Source organism: Sus scrofa, chromosome 14 (genome assembly GCF_000003025.6).
Source record: "Sus scrofa isolate TJ Tabasco breed Duroc chromosome 14, Sscrofa11.1, whole genome shotgun sequence".
Lineage (NCBI taxonomy): Eukaryota > Metazoa > Chordata > Mammalia > Artiodactyla > Suidae > Sus > Sus scrofa.
Window position 1 is genome coordinate 48856510 of NC_010456.5, and position 20849 is coordinate 48877358.

Sequence of the window (20849 nt, forward strand, 5' to 3'; positions counted from 1 at the left end):
CATTGGGACATTCCACAGAACACCACACCAATCCATTCTACTGAAGACATCATATAAGACGTGGAAAGCATGGTAAAAACCATGATATAACAAGTGCTCTAGATGAGCCCTCTGAAATTTTAGAGGCCCATCACATCAATGTGGTTCCTAAGGTGCCTTTAGTCTGTGACATGACAGGACATGACCTCCAGAGTAAGACCAATTACTGCATCTCACAGTTGCCACTCTTAGGAGAAAAGTATACACTAAGTCTCCTCTTCAGTTTCTGGAAGCCTATATTCCACCACTGGGACTACTGCTCCATCAGATTACCAGGTCAGAACCCTCAACTTTTTTTTTAGGTTGAGCATTTTTTTTGTTGTTGTTGTTGTCTTTTTGCCATTTCTAGGGCCGCTCCCTCGGCATACGGAGGTTCCCAGGCTAGGGGTCTAATCCGAGCTGTAGCTGCCAGCCTACACCAGAGCCACAGCAACGTCAGATCCGAGCCGCATCTGCGACCTACATCACAGCTCACAGCAACGCCAGATCCTTAACCCACGGAGCAAGGCCAGGAATCAAACCCGTAACCTCATGGTTCCTAGTCGGATTCGTTAACCACTGAGCCACAACGGGAACTCCAGATTACCAGGTCATATAGAAGTTACTAGCTTTAAGGGGCCTAGAACAGACAGGTGCTCTGAAGCTATGATGTACACAGCCGGGCCATTTGAATCCCATGACCCAACCCCTGCCCCCTCACACAGGTATTAGGCAAGCGCTAAAAGAAAAATCACAGTGTAGCCATCTGGATTTCTGTTGCAGCAGAGAACCAAACACCATTCAGAAATCAATTCTGTCAAATATATCTCAATTTTAAAATATTAAAAAATGTTTAATATTAAAAAGCAATTTTATAAAGAAACTGAAAATTCTGGTAAACCAAAGAAAGAAAGAAGGAAGGAAAGAAATCAGATCTGAAATGCTCCCAGGCCCTGTTTGAGACCAAACATCTGACTATGGCACAGCCTATGCAGCCACATTACTGAGTGGGTTCCCGAGGAGCCGGAGCTGAGAGAGCAGGAGAATCCAGGACCATGGCTCCTCTACTCGACAGGGAAGTCTAATGTGCATGAACAAGACTAAAGAAGAGAGATGGTGATTCATTCAAACACCCCCTTCCCCAAATTCCTTCATCCAGTTCCTGCCTGGAGGTGTCACAAGCACTGAATGTGACCTCTCAGAGAACTCAAAACTCCAGACCTGAGGGAAGAGGGGTTGCAGACATGTGCGCATCAGTCAGTGATATTCTCACTATGGACAATAGAGGGGGCTGTGAGCCAGGGCCTGGGAAACCTAGGCTGTGAAAGGGTTCTCCAGGCTTCCACTAACACATGGTCACTAATGGGGAACAGCTCAGCAGCTGTGAGTGGCCACCTTGCACCTGGAAGAGTATTCCCCGGAAGAAGGCGCATCTGCATGAAAGCCCCACCACACAGGGCGGTAGGAGTTATAACAAGAGCGGTGGAGGCTGAGTCTGTGCTGAGGGGTCTTGAGAAGCACAGCCGAGGGCATCTACACCATGGCCTGGGCTCCTCTCCTGCTCACACTTCTGGCTCTCTGCACAGGTCAGGGGGACACTGAGTCTGGGGAGGGAAGTTGCAGGCAAGGGGGAGTGCACCTTCATGCCCCTGACCCTCTCCTGAGGGTCACTTTGTTTTCAAGGGGTCGCTTCCCAGATGGTGACTCAGGAAATTTCACTGTCCACAACCTCTGGAGAGACGGTCACACTCACCTGCGGGTCCAGTGCTGGGGCTGTCACCACCAGTAACTATGCCAGCTGGGTCCAACAGAAACCATACGAGGTCCTCTGGGGTCTAATAGGTGGTACCAGCACCCAGATTCCGGGGGTCCCTGCCAGATTCTCTGGCTCTCTGCTTGGAGACAAAGCCGCCCTCACCAGGTCGGGGGCCCAGTCCAAGGACGAGGCCGACTATTACTATGTTCTGTGGTTTAGCAATTGTTTCCACCGTGACAGATGCAGGTGGGAAAATGGGACATGAGCCCCCGGGCTCAGCCTGACCCTGTATTGAGTGCAAAGCTGAACACAGGAAATGGTCTGGCATGTGAGAGGAACATGAATCTTTGGAGGCCAGAAGGCAGACTGAAGGGGGCTCCACGAAGACGGCTGCAGTGCCCCCCACCTCCTAGTATTCCTGCCCTATGTGGCCCCTTCCCTTCAGTGTGGGCTGTACCAAGTGACAGGGGTAGTTGAGTTTGAGGACTTCAAGCTGACCATGGAAAATGACAAAAAGTACTGTTATGAGATGGCAATAACAGAGAGAGAGCTTTGTTTGGGGTGACACTTACAAAGGTGAACCTTTCAGAAACAGTAAACCTTCCAGAAATAGTGGGAGAGAGCCAAAACCAGAAGAGTAAAAACTCCCAGGTAGGAGGGAATCAGACAGGGGCTTATAAGTCTAGGACATGCCACTGAGCAGCACAGGCAGGAATCTGAGTCAGACAGCTACAAAAGGCAATTTAGGATCCTTTAGAGCCCAAGGACTTTTCTCATTTAGGGTGAGCAATTTTTTTTTTTTTTTTTTTAATATGGAAGTGCCTGGGCCAGGGATTGAATCTGAGCTGCATCTGTGACCTATGCAGCAGTAGCTGCAGCAATGCAAGATCCTTAACCCTCTGGGCCAGGCAGGGATCGAACCAGAAACACCACAGAGACAGGCCGAATCACTAACCCACTGTACCACAGCAGGAACTCCACAGTGAGCAAATGTTAAGTGCAGACTCATGGGGTTCTAAACGGCTAAATATATACTTATTTGGTCTATATTTAAAGTTAATGGATATGTGAAAATTTGATTTTGGTGCATGTGGGCTTAAGCTCATGGCCACAGCCTGCTGTAAAGAAAGTAAACAACCTAGGGGCCCACATACAGAGGCCATCTTTAACCCACTTGTATAACAACTGGATTCTAGCAAGTAAGACACAGAAGTGATGGGAGGTCAGTTCTGATACTAGGTTACAAAAAGACAGTGGCCTCTCTTGGTTCCTTTCTCTTGGATTGCTGCTCCTGGAGGAGCATGATACAACCCCACAGGAGGCCCATGTGGTAAGGAACCAAGGCTGCTCCAACCAAGCCTTCAGGGGTGTGTGGCCTCTTACGGTTGCTCACCTGCAACTATACACCAGGCACTGTAACAGGCTCTCAAGCTCTTAATCCCAGTACCCAACCCCCAGCATCCTCACTCCATCCTTATCATTTACTATTTTAGGTTCAGGTTGATTTGAATTTTTTTTTTTTTTGTCCTTCTTCTCTCCCCTCCTTTCTACTTATTGTCCTTGCTTTTTAGATGATAATTTTATAGATTAATTCCTTATTCTTACTTCCTGTATCTTCTATACTTCTCCACTTATTCATCTAGTTCAACAAGTATTGATTCAATACCCAACTATGAGTTAGGCCACATTCTAGGTGCTGAAGATACAGACAAATGACCTCATGGAGAATTTGTTCTAGAGGGAGAAACAGAAGTTCCCTGGTGACTCAGTAGATTAAGGATCTCGGGGCCTGGGAACATGGCCAAAAATAAATAAACATAAATAAATAAATAGTGAAAAGAGACTGGAGAGAAAAATTGTATTATCACGTTACAAGGTGATAAGTTCTGTGGATAAAAATAAAGCAGAGGAGTTCCCTTCGTGGCTCAGCAGAAACAAATCCAACTAGTATCCATGAGGATGTGGGTTCAATCCTTGGCCTCACTTGGTGGGTTAAGGATCCGGTGTTGCTGTGAGCTGTAGTGTGGGATGCAGATCGGCTCAGATCCCGTGTTGCTGTGGCTGTGGTGTAGACCAGCAGCTGCAGCTCCAATTCGACCCCTAGCCTGGGAACCTCCATATGCCACAGGTATGGCACTATAAAGCGAAAAAAAAAATAAAAATGAAGCAGAGATTAGGATACAGCTTGATGTGGGGATATAACTTTAAATCATCTGGTCAGTAGGCCACACTAAGATAATATCTGTGCAAATATTTGAGGTGGCAGAGCAAGCTATGCAGGGCACTGAGGACAACTGTTAAGTGTTTTGGTGCAAAAAAATCCTCTTACGAGTTTATTACCATTATTCTTGGAATTCCTGTCGTGGCGCAGGGGAAACAAATATGACTAGGAACAATGAGGTTGTGGGTTCGATCCCTGGCCTCAATCAGTGGGTTAACAATCCGGCATTGCCGTGAGCTGTGGTGTAGGTAGCAGACACAGCTCGGATCTGGCGTTGCTGTGGCTGTGGCATAGGCCGGCAGCTACAGCTCCCATTAGACCCCTCACCTGGGAATCTCCGTATGCTGTGGGTGTGGCCCTAAAAAAGACAAAAAAAAAAAGTTTATTACCATTATTCTTTATATCTTTGAGAAATTATACTTATTTAAATCTTGATGTTCACCTTCAATGATTCGGATTCCTGCTAAATTTTTATGGTGTACACATCTTTATAGGAGTGTTTACTTTGTGTCCATCCCACAGGGGTCTCAGCTATTCAGACTAGAAAGCCACAAAGGAGAAGGCGCTAAAGCCCGAGGCTTAGCCTGTGTTAGTCCTGCTGAATTTAAGCAGGAGGCATGATATGCCCAGGAACAGAGCCCAGACTTTCTAGTGTGGTAGTCTATCCTCTTATGTTGCTCTGCTCCAGCTAGGTGACTACAGGCCACACCCCCTACTCCCTTGATTTCCTCTTAAGAATGATTTTTTTTCTTTTTTGTCTTTCTCTATTTCTCTTTTTTAGGGCCTAGAGGGGACTGAGGAGTGAAGAAACACTCACAGGCAGTCTGCTGTACTGCTGATCCCGCTGCCCTATTGTTACACTACAAATTCATTTTGGCCTTAGCTGGGGGTTTTTTTCTTCTGCTTTGTTTTTCAGTCTCTTGGTGGTGATACTACAGGCAATCCAGCCAGGGCAGCAAGGGAGAAAGAAAAGGGCCAAGCTCAAAAGCTTTCTGTCAACTCTGGCCTCACAAAGAAGCCTGGTCCTCCAGTCCTAAGTCCCAGAATGCTGCGTCCCACTCATAAACAAGGTCTCTGCTTCCCTACCTGGCCACCAGTCCCTTTTTCAAAAACACTTCCACAGGTAATTGCATGCCTCTCTTCTAAGGACTCTACAGGAAAACCTGCCTCTCCATCACTTCCTGAGGTGCTCTGCTTAATGTCAGGAAGGAGCTTCCAACTGACAACTTCATAGGCACACTTTACTTTTCAAAGAACTTTCCATCTTCCTTTTCTGTTGTTTGTGTGGGAGGGAGCCACACTTGCAGCAGGCAAAAGTTCTCAGGCCAGGGATAGAACCCATGCCACATCAGTGACCCAAGCCATGGCACTGACAAAGCTGGACCCTTAACCCACCGAGCCACCAGGGAACTCCTTCAATATAAAAAGTTTTAAAGAAAAAAATCTTTTAAAATAAAAGGTTATAAAAAAGAACAATCCTGGGGAGTTCCCGTCGTGGCGCAGTGTTTAACGAATCCAACTAGGAACCATGAGGTTGCGGGTTCGGTCCCTGCCCTTGCTCAGTGAGTTAACGATCCGGCGTTGCCATGAGCTGTGGTGTAGGTTGCAGACGCGGCTCGGATCCCGTGTTGCTGTGGCTCTGGCGTAGGCCGGTGGCTACAGCTCCAATTCAACCCCTAGCCTGGGAACCTCCATATGCCTCGGGAGCGGCCCAAGAAATAGCAACAACAACAACAAAAGACAAAAAAAAAAAAAAAAAAAAAAGAACAATCCTAAGGAATGTAGAAAGTATATAATGAATTGAGAGAAAAATAGAGAACAACAAAATTTGTTGGGATAATAAAGCAAGAGTTGCTTCTTGGAAAAAGTAAATCAGAGACATTGATAAAACTGTGGCAAATCCAATAAGGGGAAGAGGAAATTCATTCCAATGTTAGAAATGAAAAATGGAATGAGATTCTGAGAGGATAATATTAAACCCCAAGTGGAATTATTTTTGTCCCAAGAAAGGAAGGCTTCTAATAGAAAAGTTGTGAATCCAGCTGAGCAAAATCTTGCATTTAAAAAAGAAGTAATTGATTGTCTCAGCAGATGTTATATACAATAAAACTACACATTCTTTAAAATCTAAAGATAGAAAATTCAGTAAGCCATATACTCATTAACTTTGACAGTAAAGAATTTCTCATTAAAATCAAGAAGAAACCTATTTACACATCATTGTTTAGAAGTCCTGGCCAAAACAGTAAGATTATAAATTCAAAAAAAAAAAAAAAAGCCACATTATTAGTGAAAAGACAACACAATGAAAACACTTTTTCAAAAAAAAATTTATTTCTATAACTGCTAGTTTTGCTTACAATTTTTGGCAACATTAATAAAATAATAAATTTTATCTCAAAGAACAAGCAAAATAGACAAGGAAATTCACAAAGGGCAATAACAAAATAGTAATCTTGACAGATACTCAATATATCTGTAAACAAAACAAAGTAGCACTGCCTTAAAAAAATACAGAGGTATCAATAGAAAAACAGAGAAAGCTCCTGAAAGAACTCAACTCACTATTAATTGTCTTTTGGTTGCAGGCACAAAAACTGACTCAAGCTAACTCAATTCTAAGAAGCAAAGCCCTTGATGATTATCTCTTCCCAGTTTTTTATGAAAACCTAGGAAATTTAACTAGATTTGGGGAGAGAACAAGAGTGCAGAGACTTAAAGTGCCTTTAAGGAGGAGGAGGAAAAATGGGCAGGTGGAAATTTCATGGTGTGATTTTAACAACACTGGTAAAGCTCAATATACTAAAGTCAAGTGTCAAATAATTAGGCGAGGTAGCAAGCCATGCAGGCCTAGGAGAAGAGCATTCTAAGAAGGAGAACAGCACTTGCAATCTTTGGATTGGGAAGAAATGGAATTTGCTTGAGGAAAAGCAGGGCCAGTGTGTCAAAAACAGGGTACCAGTGGGGAAAATGGTAGAGTAGCATGACAGAGAATGGAAGAGAGGAGGTAGTCAGGGGCCATATCACACAAACCTAGTTGGCAATAAATAACAACTTGCACTCCTTAGGAGCATACTTTAGTAAAAGAGCAAACAACAACTGTGTTGGTAACACCAAATAACCGCAAAAACACAGAACTAAAACATTCATATATTTACCATAGGACAGAATAAGGGAAGTAAATATGCAAACGTCTATACACATCTACTTATATATAAAGTTCCACCTGAGACCAGAACACACACACACACACACACACTCTCTCTCTCTCTCTATATACCTAAAGAAAAGGGTTCAAGCCCAAATTTTAGCAAAGTGCTTTGGCCCAAGCAAAGTAACTAGAAAGGCCTAGTAAAATATTCAAAGTGCAAATCAATCAATCAATCAAGCATTGAGCAAATAAATACATCAAAATCTACACTCAGTAAATTATCTAAAATATGGACAATATACTTATAGCAACCTTGTTATTTCAGTCCTTCGTCCTCAATTCTAAGAGGGATGCCAACCCCTTGATGATTGTAACTGCTAGCATCTTGTAAAAGCCTAGAGAATTGAATTACACTGAGGAGAGAAAAATGGGGTGGGAAGAGACAAAGAAGAAGAAAGAGAAAAAAAGGAGAGATTTCTCCTGGCATACATCCCAGGTTCCTTGAGTGGTTCCTTCTGCTAGGTACCTAGGTCAGAGGTGGAGCAAGACAGATAGCACTACAACACGCATAGGGAGACAACTCTAGGAACCCCAAGGAGGCAACCAAAGCTGTTGTTCAGGAACCAATATTCAGAGGGTACCCCACAGTTCTGTGAAGGCGCCCACAGAGATGACAAGGAAAAACGTTCCCCCATAGTATAATCAGAGATTAGACAGGTGGATATATTAGGTGAAAGATAGTAACTCTAAGACCTGATAATTATTGAAATAAACAAGCTATTTCTCACACATTAGAGTGTGTCAATTACAACAAAAACTCAATTAGTTTGATAGAACCATAAATTATACACACAAGAGAAATAACTATTAATTGTAATATATTATGTCCAAGGCAAGATACAAAATTGCAAACTTCACATGTTCAACTAGGGTAAGATACATGTACATGAAAAAATGTAAGGAAAAAACCTTACAATGGGTTTAATCACCCTGGGCTATTTTTATCCACTGTTCTTGGACAATCCCACTCCAGCTTAAGGGTAACAGAACTAAATATAACCCAGTTCATAAACTGGAAAGACTCCATGTGTTTGGCCCCTTTCAGTTCAAACTATGGGTCCACTACAGTTCAAACTGTGGATGTCAGGGCATCTTTTCCTTGGGAACCTTTACTTTACTGCTCCGAGAGGCATATGGCTAGTTTATTCTGACTAAAAGCCAGCCAGATGAGAGAGAAGAGGGCACAAACTGAACTCCCCTTTTGATCATGCAACAAGAGGTCCACTGGCACAAGGGCCTGTTCTATTAATTATCTCTGCTTCTCCATCTGAAGCCAAAGATATGCAATGCCTGTCTGATGCCTGCAGAGGCCCTCACCAAACAGGCATTTTACTTTAATTAAGCCTGGTTTTCTTGGATGTTCCTGGGCTAGGTAAAGACACTCTGAGACAGTGTTCCTGCTGCCTTGGCTCTAAGCCTAGAGTGAGTATGTGTGCCTCTTCCTCGACCAGGACAAGGAGCCACTGCTCTCTGCTGACTAAACTTTCAGTTTCTGATCCCCATTCAATGCCACAGCTTCTCCCTCAACTTTGACACACCCTGGCTTTCAGAGCCAAGTTATTTTAGAACAGCACAACAGAGGCACTTCTAGGAGTTTAGCAGCAAACAGGACCACACCACAATAAAGCCATTCCAGTATGGCTATAATTAATATTGAAATCTTCAATACAGAAAAAGTTGAAAATAAAATTTTGTTAAAAAATTCTACGGATTCCATATATAGAAGAGCTTCAAAATTACAAATAACATGAAATATCAATAAATAAGTTTTCACTTTTTTCTCTTACACACACTTTTCATGTGTTAAGCCAGAGAGTTATTACAATAAGCAGGTAATATATTTTTAAATAACACCTCAAAATTCAGATCAAACAATACTATATTTCATGAATTTTAAAAAAAATCTCATAAATGACCCACAGGTTTCACTATATGCTACTGAATAATGTTATGGTTTGGATTTTTTTGATTTTATGGGTTTTAATTTTTGATTGAAATACTTGCTTCATATTTACTCAAAGTAGAATTAACGGGGTTTTTTTGAAATTCTACTTTTAGACCTGGGGGGTGATGGTTCAGAATCAGATGTGCTCACAGTAATGGATGCTACTTCCACTGATCCTGGTTGAAGAGGCCCCAGCGACACTTGAATAACAACTTTTGTTTCAGGAGGCAATCCTTCTAGTTGCTTGGGCTTCTTAAACATTTGATGATACTGGGTCTTGTGCTCCATTTTCTCCTTGAAAGTTAAAAACTGTAGCCGGCACTTGGAACACTGGTGAACACTCTTTTCCCAGTGTCCTCTATAATGACACATGTATGGTGTTGCAGTTTTAAAAATTTTCAGACAAAACGGGCAAAGCAAATTCTTAGTGTTTTCATGGCATGTCCTGAAATGTGTTTCCACATCGGCAAAGGCTGATGATCTGTAATTGCAAACCTGGCAAACATAGGGCATTTCGCCAGGCTTATGATTGTCCTTCATGTGTTCTAAGAGAACCTGATCTGTTTCGAAAGACAATTCACAGATTTTACAGACTGGGGAGGGTCCCTGGGAAGTATGGACACTTTCAATGTGACACTGCAGCTGGAAGGGAGTGGGAAACTGGCGGTGGCAGTGCTGGCAGGTGGTGTGGTTTTTCCAGCTGTCACCCCTCTGCTTCTCAAGTTCCAAATGGTGCTTCATGTGATTCATAAACTTGACATTTTTTAGAACTTTCAAGCAGCTGAGGCATTTAAAGGCTGTGTGTGTCTTCAGTTCTGGTGCCCATCTCCTATATGCTGTCCATAGTAAAAGTCATGAAGTAACATAATCAGATTTTCTTTTTTGGGATCAACAGTCTTGTTTTGACCTGCTAGACTTGAAAAGGCTGTTTTCGCTGGTCCGTTTTCCCCAAAAGGATTTATAGGCTTACTATGGACAATGTCCTTTAAAGGAAAAGGTTCCCCATCTTGAACATGGCTTAATGAGGTATGAATACTGTTTGAGGGTGTGCTTTGCTGACTAGTCACTGTTTGAAAGATACCTGAAGAGGACAAAGCTAAAGAATGTCCCCCTATGATTCCATCACTAAGTTTACACCTTTTGGGATTTGTGCTATTTGTTTCAGAAGCGGAAAGTCTCTTTGATACTTGACTTTTATTCATATCTCCTGCAGAAAGTGCTGTACGTAATGGATGCTGCAATGAACTTGTGAAAGTAATCAAAGGAGAACATAACTCTGAAGAATTATCAGGCACAATTTGTGGTGAATAATTTTTATAATCAGGTTTAGACAAAGGCTCAATAATAATAGGACTATCTCCTGATCTTGTTTCAGAGTCAGAAACTGCCAAGAAAGTCACTGCTTCTGATGAAGGTGTCACACAGCTTATAGGTTGAAATTTATGAGCATTATCTCTTCTAAACTGACCATACTTTTTCCTCCTTGAACATGAACCTGGGGTAACTCTGTTCAAAATGTTTGAAACAACTGGTTTGGAATTTGAGGTCATCCCAACAAAGATCAGCTCAGCATCTTCATTTACATGTTCCACTCCAACAAATATTAGTTCAGCATCTTCATCATCTACTTGTTTGGTTTCTTCTATGCTTTTCTGTAGTTCTGGCTCTTGTTCTTCCTCAAATAACATACATGGTGGCTCCATTTTCTAATTTTTTTTTTTTTTATTCTTGAAGGGTGTAGCCACAAGTCCCAGTGCTTTCTTTATATAAACTGCCACCTAAGCACAAACACACTACACATCAGTTAAGCACAGAAAAATGTGTTATCTTTTTAAATTCTCTCCAAAACTCTAGGGTAGTTATAAACATCCTTATTTCACAGATAAGGGCACTTAGAGTCACAAGAGGATAAACGACATCTTAAAACCTATGATTACAAATCTATGTGACTCTAGAATCATAGTTTTCTCTAGGTTGATTACAATCGCTTCTATTCAAAGAAGAAAAGGGGAAAAAAAACCTCCAGCAAGCAATCACTAGGTGAAATAACACTAAAGGATGAATATTTTTACAAAGGCACCATTGAGCAGTGTTAGGTGGTAACTGTACAAAATTAAACACAAAGCTGCAAGACAAGAATAGCTGGAGAAACTGTTAAATTGTAACAACATAACTTGCATCTTCCCTGTTTCTTTTTTTTTTTTTTTTTTTTTTTTTGCTTTTTAGGGTTGTACCCGCAGCATGTGAAGGTTTCCAGGGTAGGGGTCAAATCAGAGCTGCAGCTGTCAGCCTACAGCACAGCCACAGCAACTCGGATCCCAGACAAGTCTGCAACCTACACCACAGCTCACGGCAATGCTGGATCCCCATCCCAGTGAACTACTTGAACTGATCAATGAATTCAGCAAAGTAGCAGGATACAAGATTAACATTCAGAAATTGGCTCCATTTCCGTACAGTAACAATGAAATATTAGAAAAGGAATATTTTAAAAAAATACCTTTTAAAATCACACACAAAAAAATTAAATACCTAGAAATAAACCTTACCAAGGAGGTGAAAGACTTACATGCTGAGATCCATAAAACATTAATCAAGGAAGTTAAAGAGGATTCAAAAAAATGGAAAGATATCCCATGCTCCTGGATTGGAAGAGTTATAAAATGGCCATACTACCCAAAGCAATCTACAGATTTAATGTGATCCCTACCAAATTACCCTTGACTTTTTCACAGAACTGGCATAAACAATCCAAAAATTTATATGGAATCATTAAAGACCCAGAATTGCCAGAGCAATCCTGAAGGAAAAAAACCAAGCAGGAGACATAACTCTCCCAGACTTCAGACAATACTACAAAGCTACAGTAATCAAGACAGTGTGGTACTGATACAAAACAGAAATATAATACCAATGGAACAGAATAGAGAACCCAGAAATAAACCCAGACACCTACAGTCAATTAATCTTCGACAAAGGAGGCAAGAATATAAATGAGAAAAAGTCCCTTCAGCAAGTGGTGCTGGCAAAACTGGACAGCTGCATGTAAATCAATGAAACTAGAACACACCCTCCCACCATGCACAAAAATAAACCCAAAATGGCTTAAAGACTTAAACATAAGACACCATCAAACTCCTAGAAGAGAACATAGGCAAAACATTCTCTGACATCAACCTTACAAATGTTTTCTTAGGTTAGTCTTCCAATGCAATAGAAACAAAACCAAAAATAAACCAATGGGGGAGTTCCCTTCATGGCTCAGTGGTTAACGAATCCGACTAGGAACATGAGATTGCAGGTTCAGTCCCTGGCCTTGCTCAGTGGGTTAAGGATCCAGCGTTGCTGTGAGCCATGGTGTATGGTTGCAGACGCAGCTCAGATCCCACGTTGCTGTGGCTCTGGTGTAGGCCGGCGACTACAGCTCTGATCTGACCCCTAGCCTGGGAGCCTCTATATGCCGTGGGAGTGGCCCTAGAAAAGGCAAAAAGACCAAAAAAAAAAAAAAAAAAAAAAAAAAAAAAAACCCCAATGGGATCTAATCTAACTTACAAGCTTTTGCACAGCAAAGGAGAAACCATTAAAAAAAAAAAAAAGACAACCTACGGAATGGGAGAAAACAGTGGCAAACAATGCAATTGACGAGCGCTTAATCCTCAAAATATACAACTCATACAACAGAAAAAAAAAAAAAATCCAACTGAAAGATGGGCAAAAGACCTAAATAGACATTTCTCCAAAGAAGATAAACAGATGGCCAACAGGCACATGAAAAAATGTTTAGCATCACTAATTATCAGAGAAATGAAAATCAAAACTACAATGAGGTACCACCTCACACCAGTGAGAATGGCCATCATTAATAAGTATACAAATAACAAATGCTGGAGAGGGTGTGAGAAAAGGGAACCCTCATACACTGCTGGTGGGACTGTAAATTGGTACAACTACTATGGAAAACAGTATGGAGGCACCTCAGAAAACTAAATATAGAACTACCATATGATTCAGCAGTCCCACTCCTGAGCAAATATCCAGACAAAAGCTTAATTCAAAAAGATATATACACCTGTACATTCATTGCAGCGCTATTCACAATAGCCAAGACATGGAAACAACCTAAATGTCCATCAACAGATAAATGGGTTAAGAAGATGTGGTACATATACACAATGGAATAATTAATCAGCCATAAAAAAAGAACAAAATAATGCCATTTGCGGCAACATGGACAGAACTAGAGATTTTCAAACTTAATGAAGTAAGTCAGAAAGAGAAAGACAAACACCATAAATGTGGAATCTAAAGTATGGCACAGATGAACCTATCTACAGAACAGAAACAGATTCAAAGATATAGAGAACAGACCTGTGGTTGCCAAGGGGGAGGGGGAGGCAGTGGGATTAGTAGATGCAAACTATTACATTTAGAATGGATAAGCAATAAGGTCCTGCCATACAGCACAGGGAACTATATCCAATCACTTGTGATAGAACATGATAAAAGATAAAATGTGTTTGCGGGTAGATGTGTGTGTGTATATAGATATATATATACACACAATATGTGTGTGTGTGTACACAGATACACACATACACATACACACACACTATATATATATATTCCAAGCCTCCTTGTCAGAAAGGTTCTCAAGGAAAAAAAAAAAAAATATATATATATATATATAAAAACTTGGTCACTTTGCTGTACAGCAGAAATTGACATAACATTGTAAATCAACTATCATAAAAATGTTTACATAAATGTATTTCTGTATCTTAAAGGCAAAATTTCTCATTTTTTTTATATTCATCATTTTATTTTTTTGCTTTTTAGGGCCGCACCCATGCCACATGGAGGTTACCAGGCTAAGGGTCGAACTGAAACTACAGCTGCTGGCCTACGTCACAGCCATGGCCACAGCCACAGCAACATCAGATCCAAGCCGCATCTGTGACCTACACCACAGCTCACGGCATTGCCAGATCTTTTTTTTTTTTTTTTTTTTTTTTGCCATTTCTTGGGCCGCTCCCAGGGCATGTGGAGGTTCCCAGGCTAGAGGTCGAATCGGAGCTGTAGCTGCCGGCCTACATCAGAGCCACAGTAACGTAGGATCCGAGCCACGTCTGCAACCTACACCACAGCTCACGGCAACGCCGGATCCTTAACCCACTGAGCAAGGCCAGGGATCAAACATACAACCTCATGGTTGCACCACAATGGGAACTCTAGCAACGCCAGATCCTTAACCCACTGAGTGAGGCCAGGGATTGAACCACAACCTCGTGGTTCCTAGTCTGATTCACTTCTGCTGTGTCACAATGGGAACTCCAAATTTCTTATTTCTTAAACTTAAGGTAAGCACTTTTTAAAAAAGCATCAACTATTCAATGGTAGCTTGTTTTGCAGTATAACTGGGAGAAATTTTATATTAAATGTACATATTTCTATTCATTCATACATACTAATTTCATAAACAGTAACATGGAAAAGAGATGTAAAATTCAAAGAATAGAGTAAGGCTATAAATAGCATAATTCAATGTCAAGCATTTAGCACTGGCCTAGCAAACTGGGAATGAACTCTCTTGATAATCTTACCCCAACTTGATTTCACTATAACCCATTCATTGATGTCTCCTAAATGTGTCCCTCTAATCCTGACTTCCCCAGTAATCCACCTGTCTCTTCTCCACCTGACAAACAAATCAGATTATATTACTGCTTAGCTCAAAACCCTCCAATGATCCTGCTGTATAGCACAGGGAACTATATCTGATGATTTATGATGGAATACTATTGAGGATTAAGTGAAAAAAAGAATATATGGATGTACAGCTGGGTCACTTTACTGTACAGCAGAAACTGACAGAACTCTGTAAATCAATTATAATTAAAAAATTTTTTAAAAAACCTGCAGTGCCTGAGTCGCTTAGTAAAAGGCCAATTCCTTTCAATGCTTATAAGACCACATTTCCAACCCTATCTACTGTCCTGCAATTATCTCATATTCCTGTTCCCCACCTACTTCACTCTACACTAACCTTGCTATTTCTTGTTTTATTTTGTTTTGCCATGCCCATGGCATGCAGAAGTTCCTGGGTCAGGGATTGAACCTGAGCCACAGCAGTGACAATGCCAGATGTGTAACCCACTGAGCCACCAAGGAACTACTCCTTGATATTTCTTGATCAAACTAAACACTTTACTTTGCTAGAGCCCTTGTATTTGTTGTTCCACTAATATGAATACTTATCATTCAGATACTTACATGGCTGGCCTCTCGCCTTCAGGGCTGTTCCAAGTCTCCTTGTCAGAAAGGTTCTCAACAAGTTCCCATTGTGGCTCAGCAGTAATGAACCTGACTAGCAACCATGAGGATGTGGGTTCAGGATCTGGTGTTGCCATGAACTGTGATGTAGGTTGCAGATGTGACCTAGATCCTGCATTGCTGTGGCCTTGGCACAGACATGCAGCTGTAGCTCCAATTCAACCCCTAGCCTGGGAACGTCCATATGCTGCACATGTGGTCCTAAAATGCAAAAAAAAAAAAGTTCTCAAATACTCCAATCAACCTCTAATCACAGTTCCAATTTCTTTTCCCTTCTCTTTCACCTTTAAGCCTTTATCACCATCTAATATATTAAAAACATTAATTATCTTGATTATCTTCTATTGCCTATCCAGAAAACATAATCTCCAAAGGGCAGGAACCATCTTTTGTTGACAGCTATATCACCAGCACAAGAAACAGTGCTTAGCAGAACATGGAAACTCAAAAGAGTTTTTTAAATTAACTAATAATAGTAACTCTCATTAATAAGAACCGTTACTCATAGAGCAGACTGTGCTCCATTAATTCCATATTTTCTATCGATTTACTCGGAGAACCTTGTACACATCAGAAATTCATATGTTGAAGCCCTAACCCCCAATGAACGGTATTTGAATACGGGAACTTTTGGAGGTAATTTGGTTTAGATAAGGTCAAGAGAGCCCTCATGATTGAATTAGTGCCAAGAAGAGACATCACAAAGCTTCCTTCCTCTCTTTCTCCCCCAACACCTCCCAAGTGTAAGGACACAGCAAGAAAGTGGAATAGAGCCCACACTGGGAAATCAAATCAGCCACCAGCACCTTGATCTTAAGACTTTCTAACCTTCAACAAATTTTTTTTATTTATTTATTTTGCTTTTTAGAGCTGCACCTGCAGCATATGGAAGGTCCCAGGCTAGGGGTCAAACTGGAGCTACAGCTGCCAACCTACACCACAGCCACAGCAATTTGGGATCTGAGCCCCATCTGTGACCTACACCACAGCTCCTATGTAACCCGACAAGCCAAAATGGGAACTCCCCGTTGTTTTTAAAAAATAAAAATAGGGAGTTCAGTTGTGGCACCAAGGAAACGAATCCAACTAGTATCCATCAGGATGTGGGTTCAATCTCTGGCCTCACTCAGTGGGTCAGGTATCCAGCATTTCTGTGAGCTGTGGTATGGGTTGCACAGACAGGTCGGATCCCGCATTGATGTGGCTGTGGCACAGGCCAGCAGCCATAGCTCCGATATGACTCCTGGCCTGGGAACTTCCATATGCCAGGACTACAACCCTAAAAAATAAATAAATAAAGCAATAAATAAATAAAGACTGGGTTCCAATAATACTGCTGGACTTTTACCCAACTGATCTTAGAGTTTTCAGCTGTTAACCATACTGATTAACTTTTCATCCAACGAATCATTCCAGATGAAAAGTTTACTAAGAGTAGAGAAGGAATCACACATAAAGCAAATAAGTTAATGAATGAGTTAATTCAGGACAAGAGTAATAATAGACAATAGGAATTTTCTCCTCTAACATGCTTATTTTCTACAATTTACCAGAATCTTGAAATATCAAGTAGGCAGGCTGGACATACCAAAACCTACTAGTTCTAAGGGATGAGTCCTCAAATACCACTTCATATCGCCCCCGACTAAGGAATTTGCCAAGGGCTGTGGGAGAAGCCAATGAGAGGTTTCACCCCAAAGATAGCTGAGAGGACAGTGGGTGATGACCCATGTCCAGGTTATTCCTGTGCATATAAACAAAGGCCCTTTAAATGGGTTTTGTTACAGCAACACACAAGTTGTCAGGCATCAGTCCCTCTAAAGTAACTTCCTGAGATTAGGTCACTAGGACTCCTTGGTACCTACCCTCCCCATCTTTCCTTGTCCTGACTCTTTCCACCCCACTACTGCTCCTCTGAAATCTTGTCCCAAGCCCCTCTCTCCCCACCACAGCACTCAGGCCCTTTCCCCACACTCCTCTCTCCCACTACTCTATTAACCCCACACATCTGCTGCCGTAGACTTTAAGACCCATTAAACACAAATGCTTGAGGGAAACAGGGCTTTACAGGATCCTCAAAACTGCCATAAACATTTGGATTCCATCTTAGGGCAACTGAGCAAAACAAAAATAACTTTTTCATAAATATTTTTTCATAAATAAGCACAGGATGGTAAAGGAATGCAAAAATAGGGTCTGATCTAGCTTGGGAGTCTAGAAGGGGAAGAATTATTAAACCAAGGTTGTTCTTTGTCAAAAAACATGACTACTTCTAAAGAACAGACTGAGAAAAAAAGTAAGGGTGACTCTCAAAACCAATTTCTCTCTGACCTCTTCTCTCTTGAATCTAACATTCATTCACTCCAATGCAGCTGTAGTGGCTTCCTTGCTGCTCCCTTCAAGTCTCCACTGGAAATTCTTATCTTCCCGATATCCCCACAGCTAACACTTCTATCTCCTTCAAGTCCATGTCCTAACTTACCTATTCCAAAAGACTTATTTTGACCATCTTATCTAAAATTACAACACTCCTACCTATCCAACATTCAGTCCTAGGGCCCTGGACTCATACTCTTCCTAATTTCATAATATCACCTTTTATGTCACAAGAAAATTACATTTTGGTTGGTTTTTTTTGTTTGTTTGTTTTTTGCCCTGTGCCTGAGGCATGAGGAAGTTCCTGTGCCAGGAACTGCAGTGACAATGCCAGATCCTTAACCTGCTGCACCACAAGGGAACTCCAGGAATGTATGTATTTATTATGTAAACTATCTTTCTTCCTCTACTGAACTTTTAGTTCCTTCCACAGGAGAAGTTCTATTTTGATTGTCAGTTTGCTGTATTTTTGTCTGTTTTGTTCACTGATTTCTCCCAAATGCCAAGAGCAGTCCTGGCATGCAATAAGCCCTCAAATATTCATTGAAAGAAAATAATTAACTGGAGACTGCAAATATAGCCAGCTCTGTAGAAATTTTCCTATAATAAGCAAATATGAAATAAAATAAGCAGAAGGGGGATGTGCTGCCAAAAGATGGGTTTTTAATAAGAAGTGACATTACAATCAGTCTGTTTGCTGATGGGAATGATCCAAAGAAACAGAAAACCTAATCCAGGATGAAAAAGAGACTTGCAAGAATTTCCTTGAACAAGCAAGAATTGACTGGATCCAGTACACAAGGAAAAGTCTGGGCTTTAGCCTAAACCCAAACAATTTACTCCTAGAAATAGATCTGAGATCATATGGACGGTTGGCATGACTGTGGTAGCCAGCCTCCAAGATGGCCCCAAATGAATCCTGCCTCCTATGAGAACTACACTCTTATGTAGTTCTCCCCAACACTATCACCTAGTTGACCTGTGAGACTAAGCACATAGTCTCACAAGCACAGCCCTAAGAAGTGATGGTATGTAACTTCCAAGAGACTCTGCACTTCATCTTGGGTGCAAGTTCTCTCCTGAATCACTCACTCTGAGGAAAGCCAGCTGCTATGACATAAGCAGCTCCTAGAGAGGCCCAGTGAGTAAGGATCCAAGGACCCTCACTAACAGCTCAGTGAGTGAGCTCAGATGCAGATCATCCAACCTCTGAAGTCAAGTCTTCAGAGGCTGACTATTCAGACAAAAACCTGACAACCTCAGAAGAAAAAACCACCCAGCTAAGCAACTCCTGTATTCAAGACCATGGGATAATCACCATTTGCTTTTTTTTTTTTTTTCTCTCAAGGTATTATGTTTTGAGATAATGTGTTACACAGCAATAAATAAAAGTTGCTGGGACAGAAGTACCTATGATGTTGCTTACTGGCATGAAATGAATTCAGATGGCTTCCTCTATCCAGCCATGTTCAATTACTTCATGAAATAAAGCCCTTAAGGAAAAGGGTACCGAAATGAACAAACTAATAACCTCATGTAATCATGTTAACCAAAACACATCTGCTCTGAATGAACCACTTTTAATGAATTGGTATCAGTTCATTTTAGCCTCACAACATGGCAGAAGCAGTCAGCTTCACAGAGTAAAATCCATGGTGCTCTTTTTTCCTTCAAGAATGCAAGAATGCCATCACCCCCTTCCTTTTTTTAAGGACACAAATTAGATAGCTCTAGAATTATTGAAACCAATGATGACACTGAATTGGTCACATACATTCAGAGTCGACTCAGACCCACTCAGGGGAACACTGTCTATAAACAGCAATTATTTGGCCCAGGAGACTAACAAGAGAAAAACCGAAGGCAAAAAAGATATGACTTTGGTCCTCATTATAAAGCCGGCTCTCATCTTACCTCAGGCCCGCGCTCCCCATGTTCTGAGGTCTTGAGTTTTTCCACGCAGGGGAAGGTCACATCCTGAAGGCAACCAGAGAGAAGCCTGGGGTGAGTCACGCGTCACGGGAATATTCTATCTCCCAGGGTCTACCTCGTACTGCCGGTGGGGGGTTGTCAAGCAGCTCACACTCAACCGGAGAAGCACAGAATGTAATCCATTTGCCCCAAAACTGTTCAGGAAATTCCCCTTCAGGAATGAAAAGACCCCCTCTGACAAGTGCCCGGCTCAAAAGCATGGCAACTCGGGCATCCGGGGGCGGGGGGGGACGCGCCGGGGTCCAGGCCGAGGCGCGGTAAACAGGCGCGGCAGCTGGACCTGGGGGAGGAGGGGTGGGAATAGATTTTTTAATGCTGCGCCCGCCTGAGAGCGCCTGGGCCCACGGACACCCAGAACCAGGCCGGGCGCCGGTCACAAAACTGGCCTGAGATTTTATTTTATCTTAGTTTTAATGTCTAAGCTAGAGACTCTGGCGGGGGCCGGCGGCCTCACAGGCCCTTCCCCGGAGGCCGCTCAGCCCACCCGGGAGAGAGAGGCTGTCAGAGCTCGGCGCGGGCGCAGAATGGGGAAGGGAGCGTGGGCGAGGGCGGGTGGTCTCAGGCCCGTCCAGCAGCCGACCGCACACTCCCTCCCAAAGGCCCGCGGCCGCGCACGGGCCTCCTGGGCACCCGCGAAGCCCGCCCCTGTCCGCTCAGGCCACGCCACGCCCCCGTCCTTACCCGTCCCCGGCGGCAGCGGTGCCCGCGCGGCCGGCGGCGCACCGGGCCAGAGGTGCTCCCTCAGCGAAGCCCGAGGCAACGACACCTCCTCAGGCCCCAGGCGCCGCCGACGCCCCCACACGCGCGCTAGCTGCCACCTGTGATTGGCAGCCAAGTGCCGGTGCGAGGACGGGCGCGATTATCTGATTGGCCCCGTGGCCGAGTGGGGCGCATGCGCGCTCTGGCGCCCCTGGTGGCAACATCTAGGGACTGCATCAGGCTGAGCCTGGTAAGGACCGGAGTCTTAAGGAGCTTGGGCTGTCAAGATTCCACACCCAAC

The 20849-nt window shown here is 42.6% G+C and overlaps 2 protein-coding genes and 1 gene segment (V, D, J or C); 2 read left to right on the forward strand and 1 right to left on the reverse strand.

Annotated features, from left to right (window-relative positions):
• The window catches only part of LOC102158332, a 247703-nt gene that overhangs the window by 96453 nt on the left and 130401 nt on the right, over positions 1 to 20849 (forward strand).
• The window catches only part of LOC100152327 (immunoglobulin lambda-like polypeptide 5), a gene marked incomplete in the record, with an annotated part of 201278 nt that overhangs the window by 56262 nt on the left and 124167 nt on the right, over positions 1 to 20849 (forward strand).
• Positions 6309 to 20727, reverse strand: LOC100152690 (zinc finger protein 280B). The gene is given in 4 exon segments (XM_005670874.3): positions 6309 to 9972; positions 9975 to 10929; positions 19772 to 19834; positions 20531 to 20727. Coding segments are annotated over 2 exon segments (1620 nt in total). The 5' UTR covers positions 10855 to 10929; positions 19772 to 19834; positions 20531 to 20727; the 3' UTR covers positions 6309 to 9232.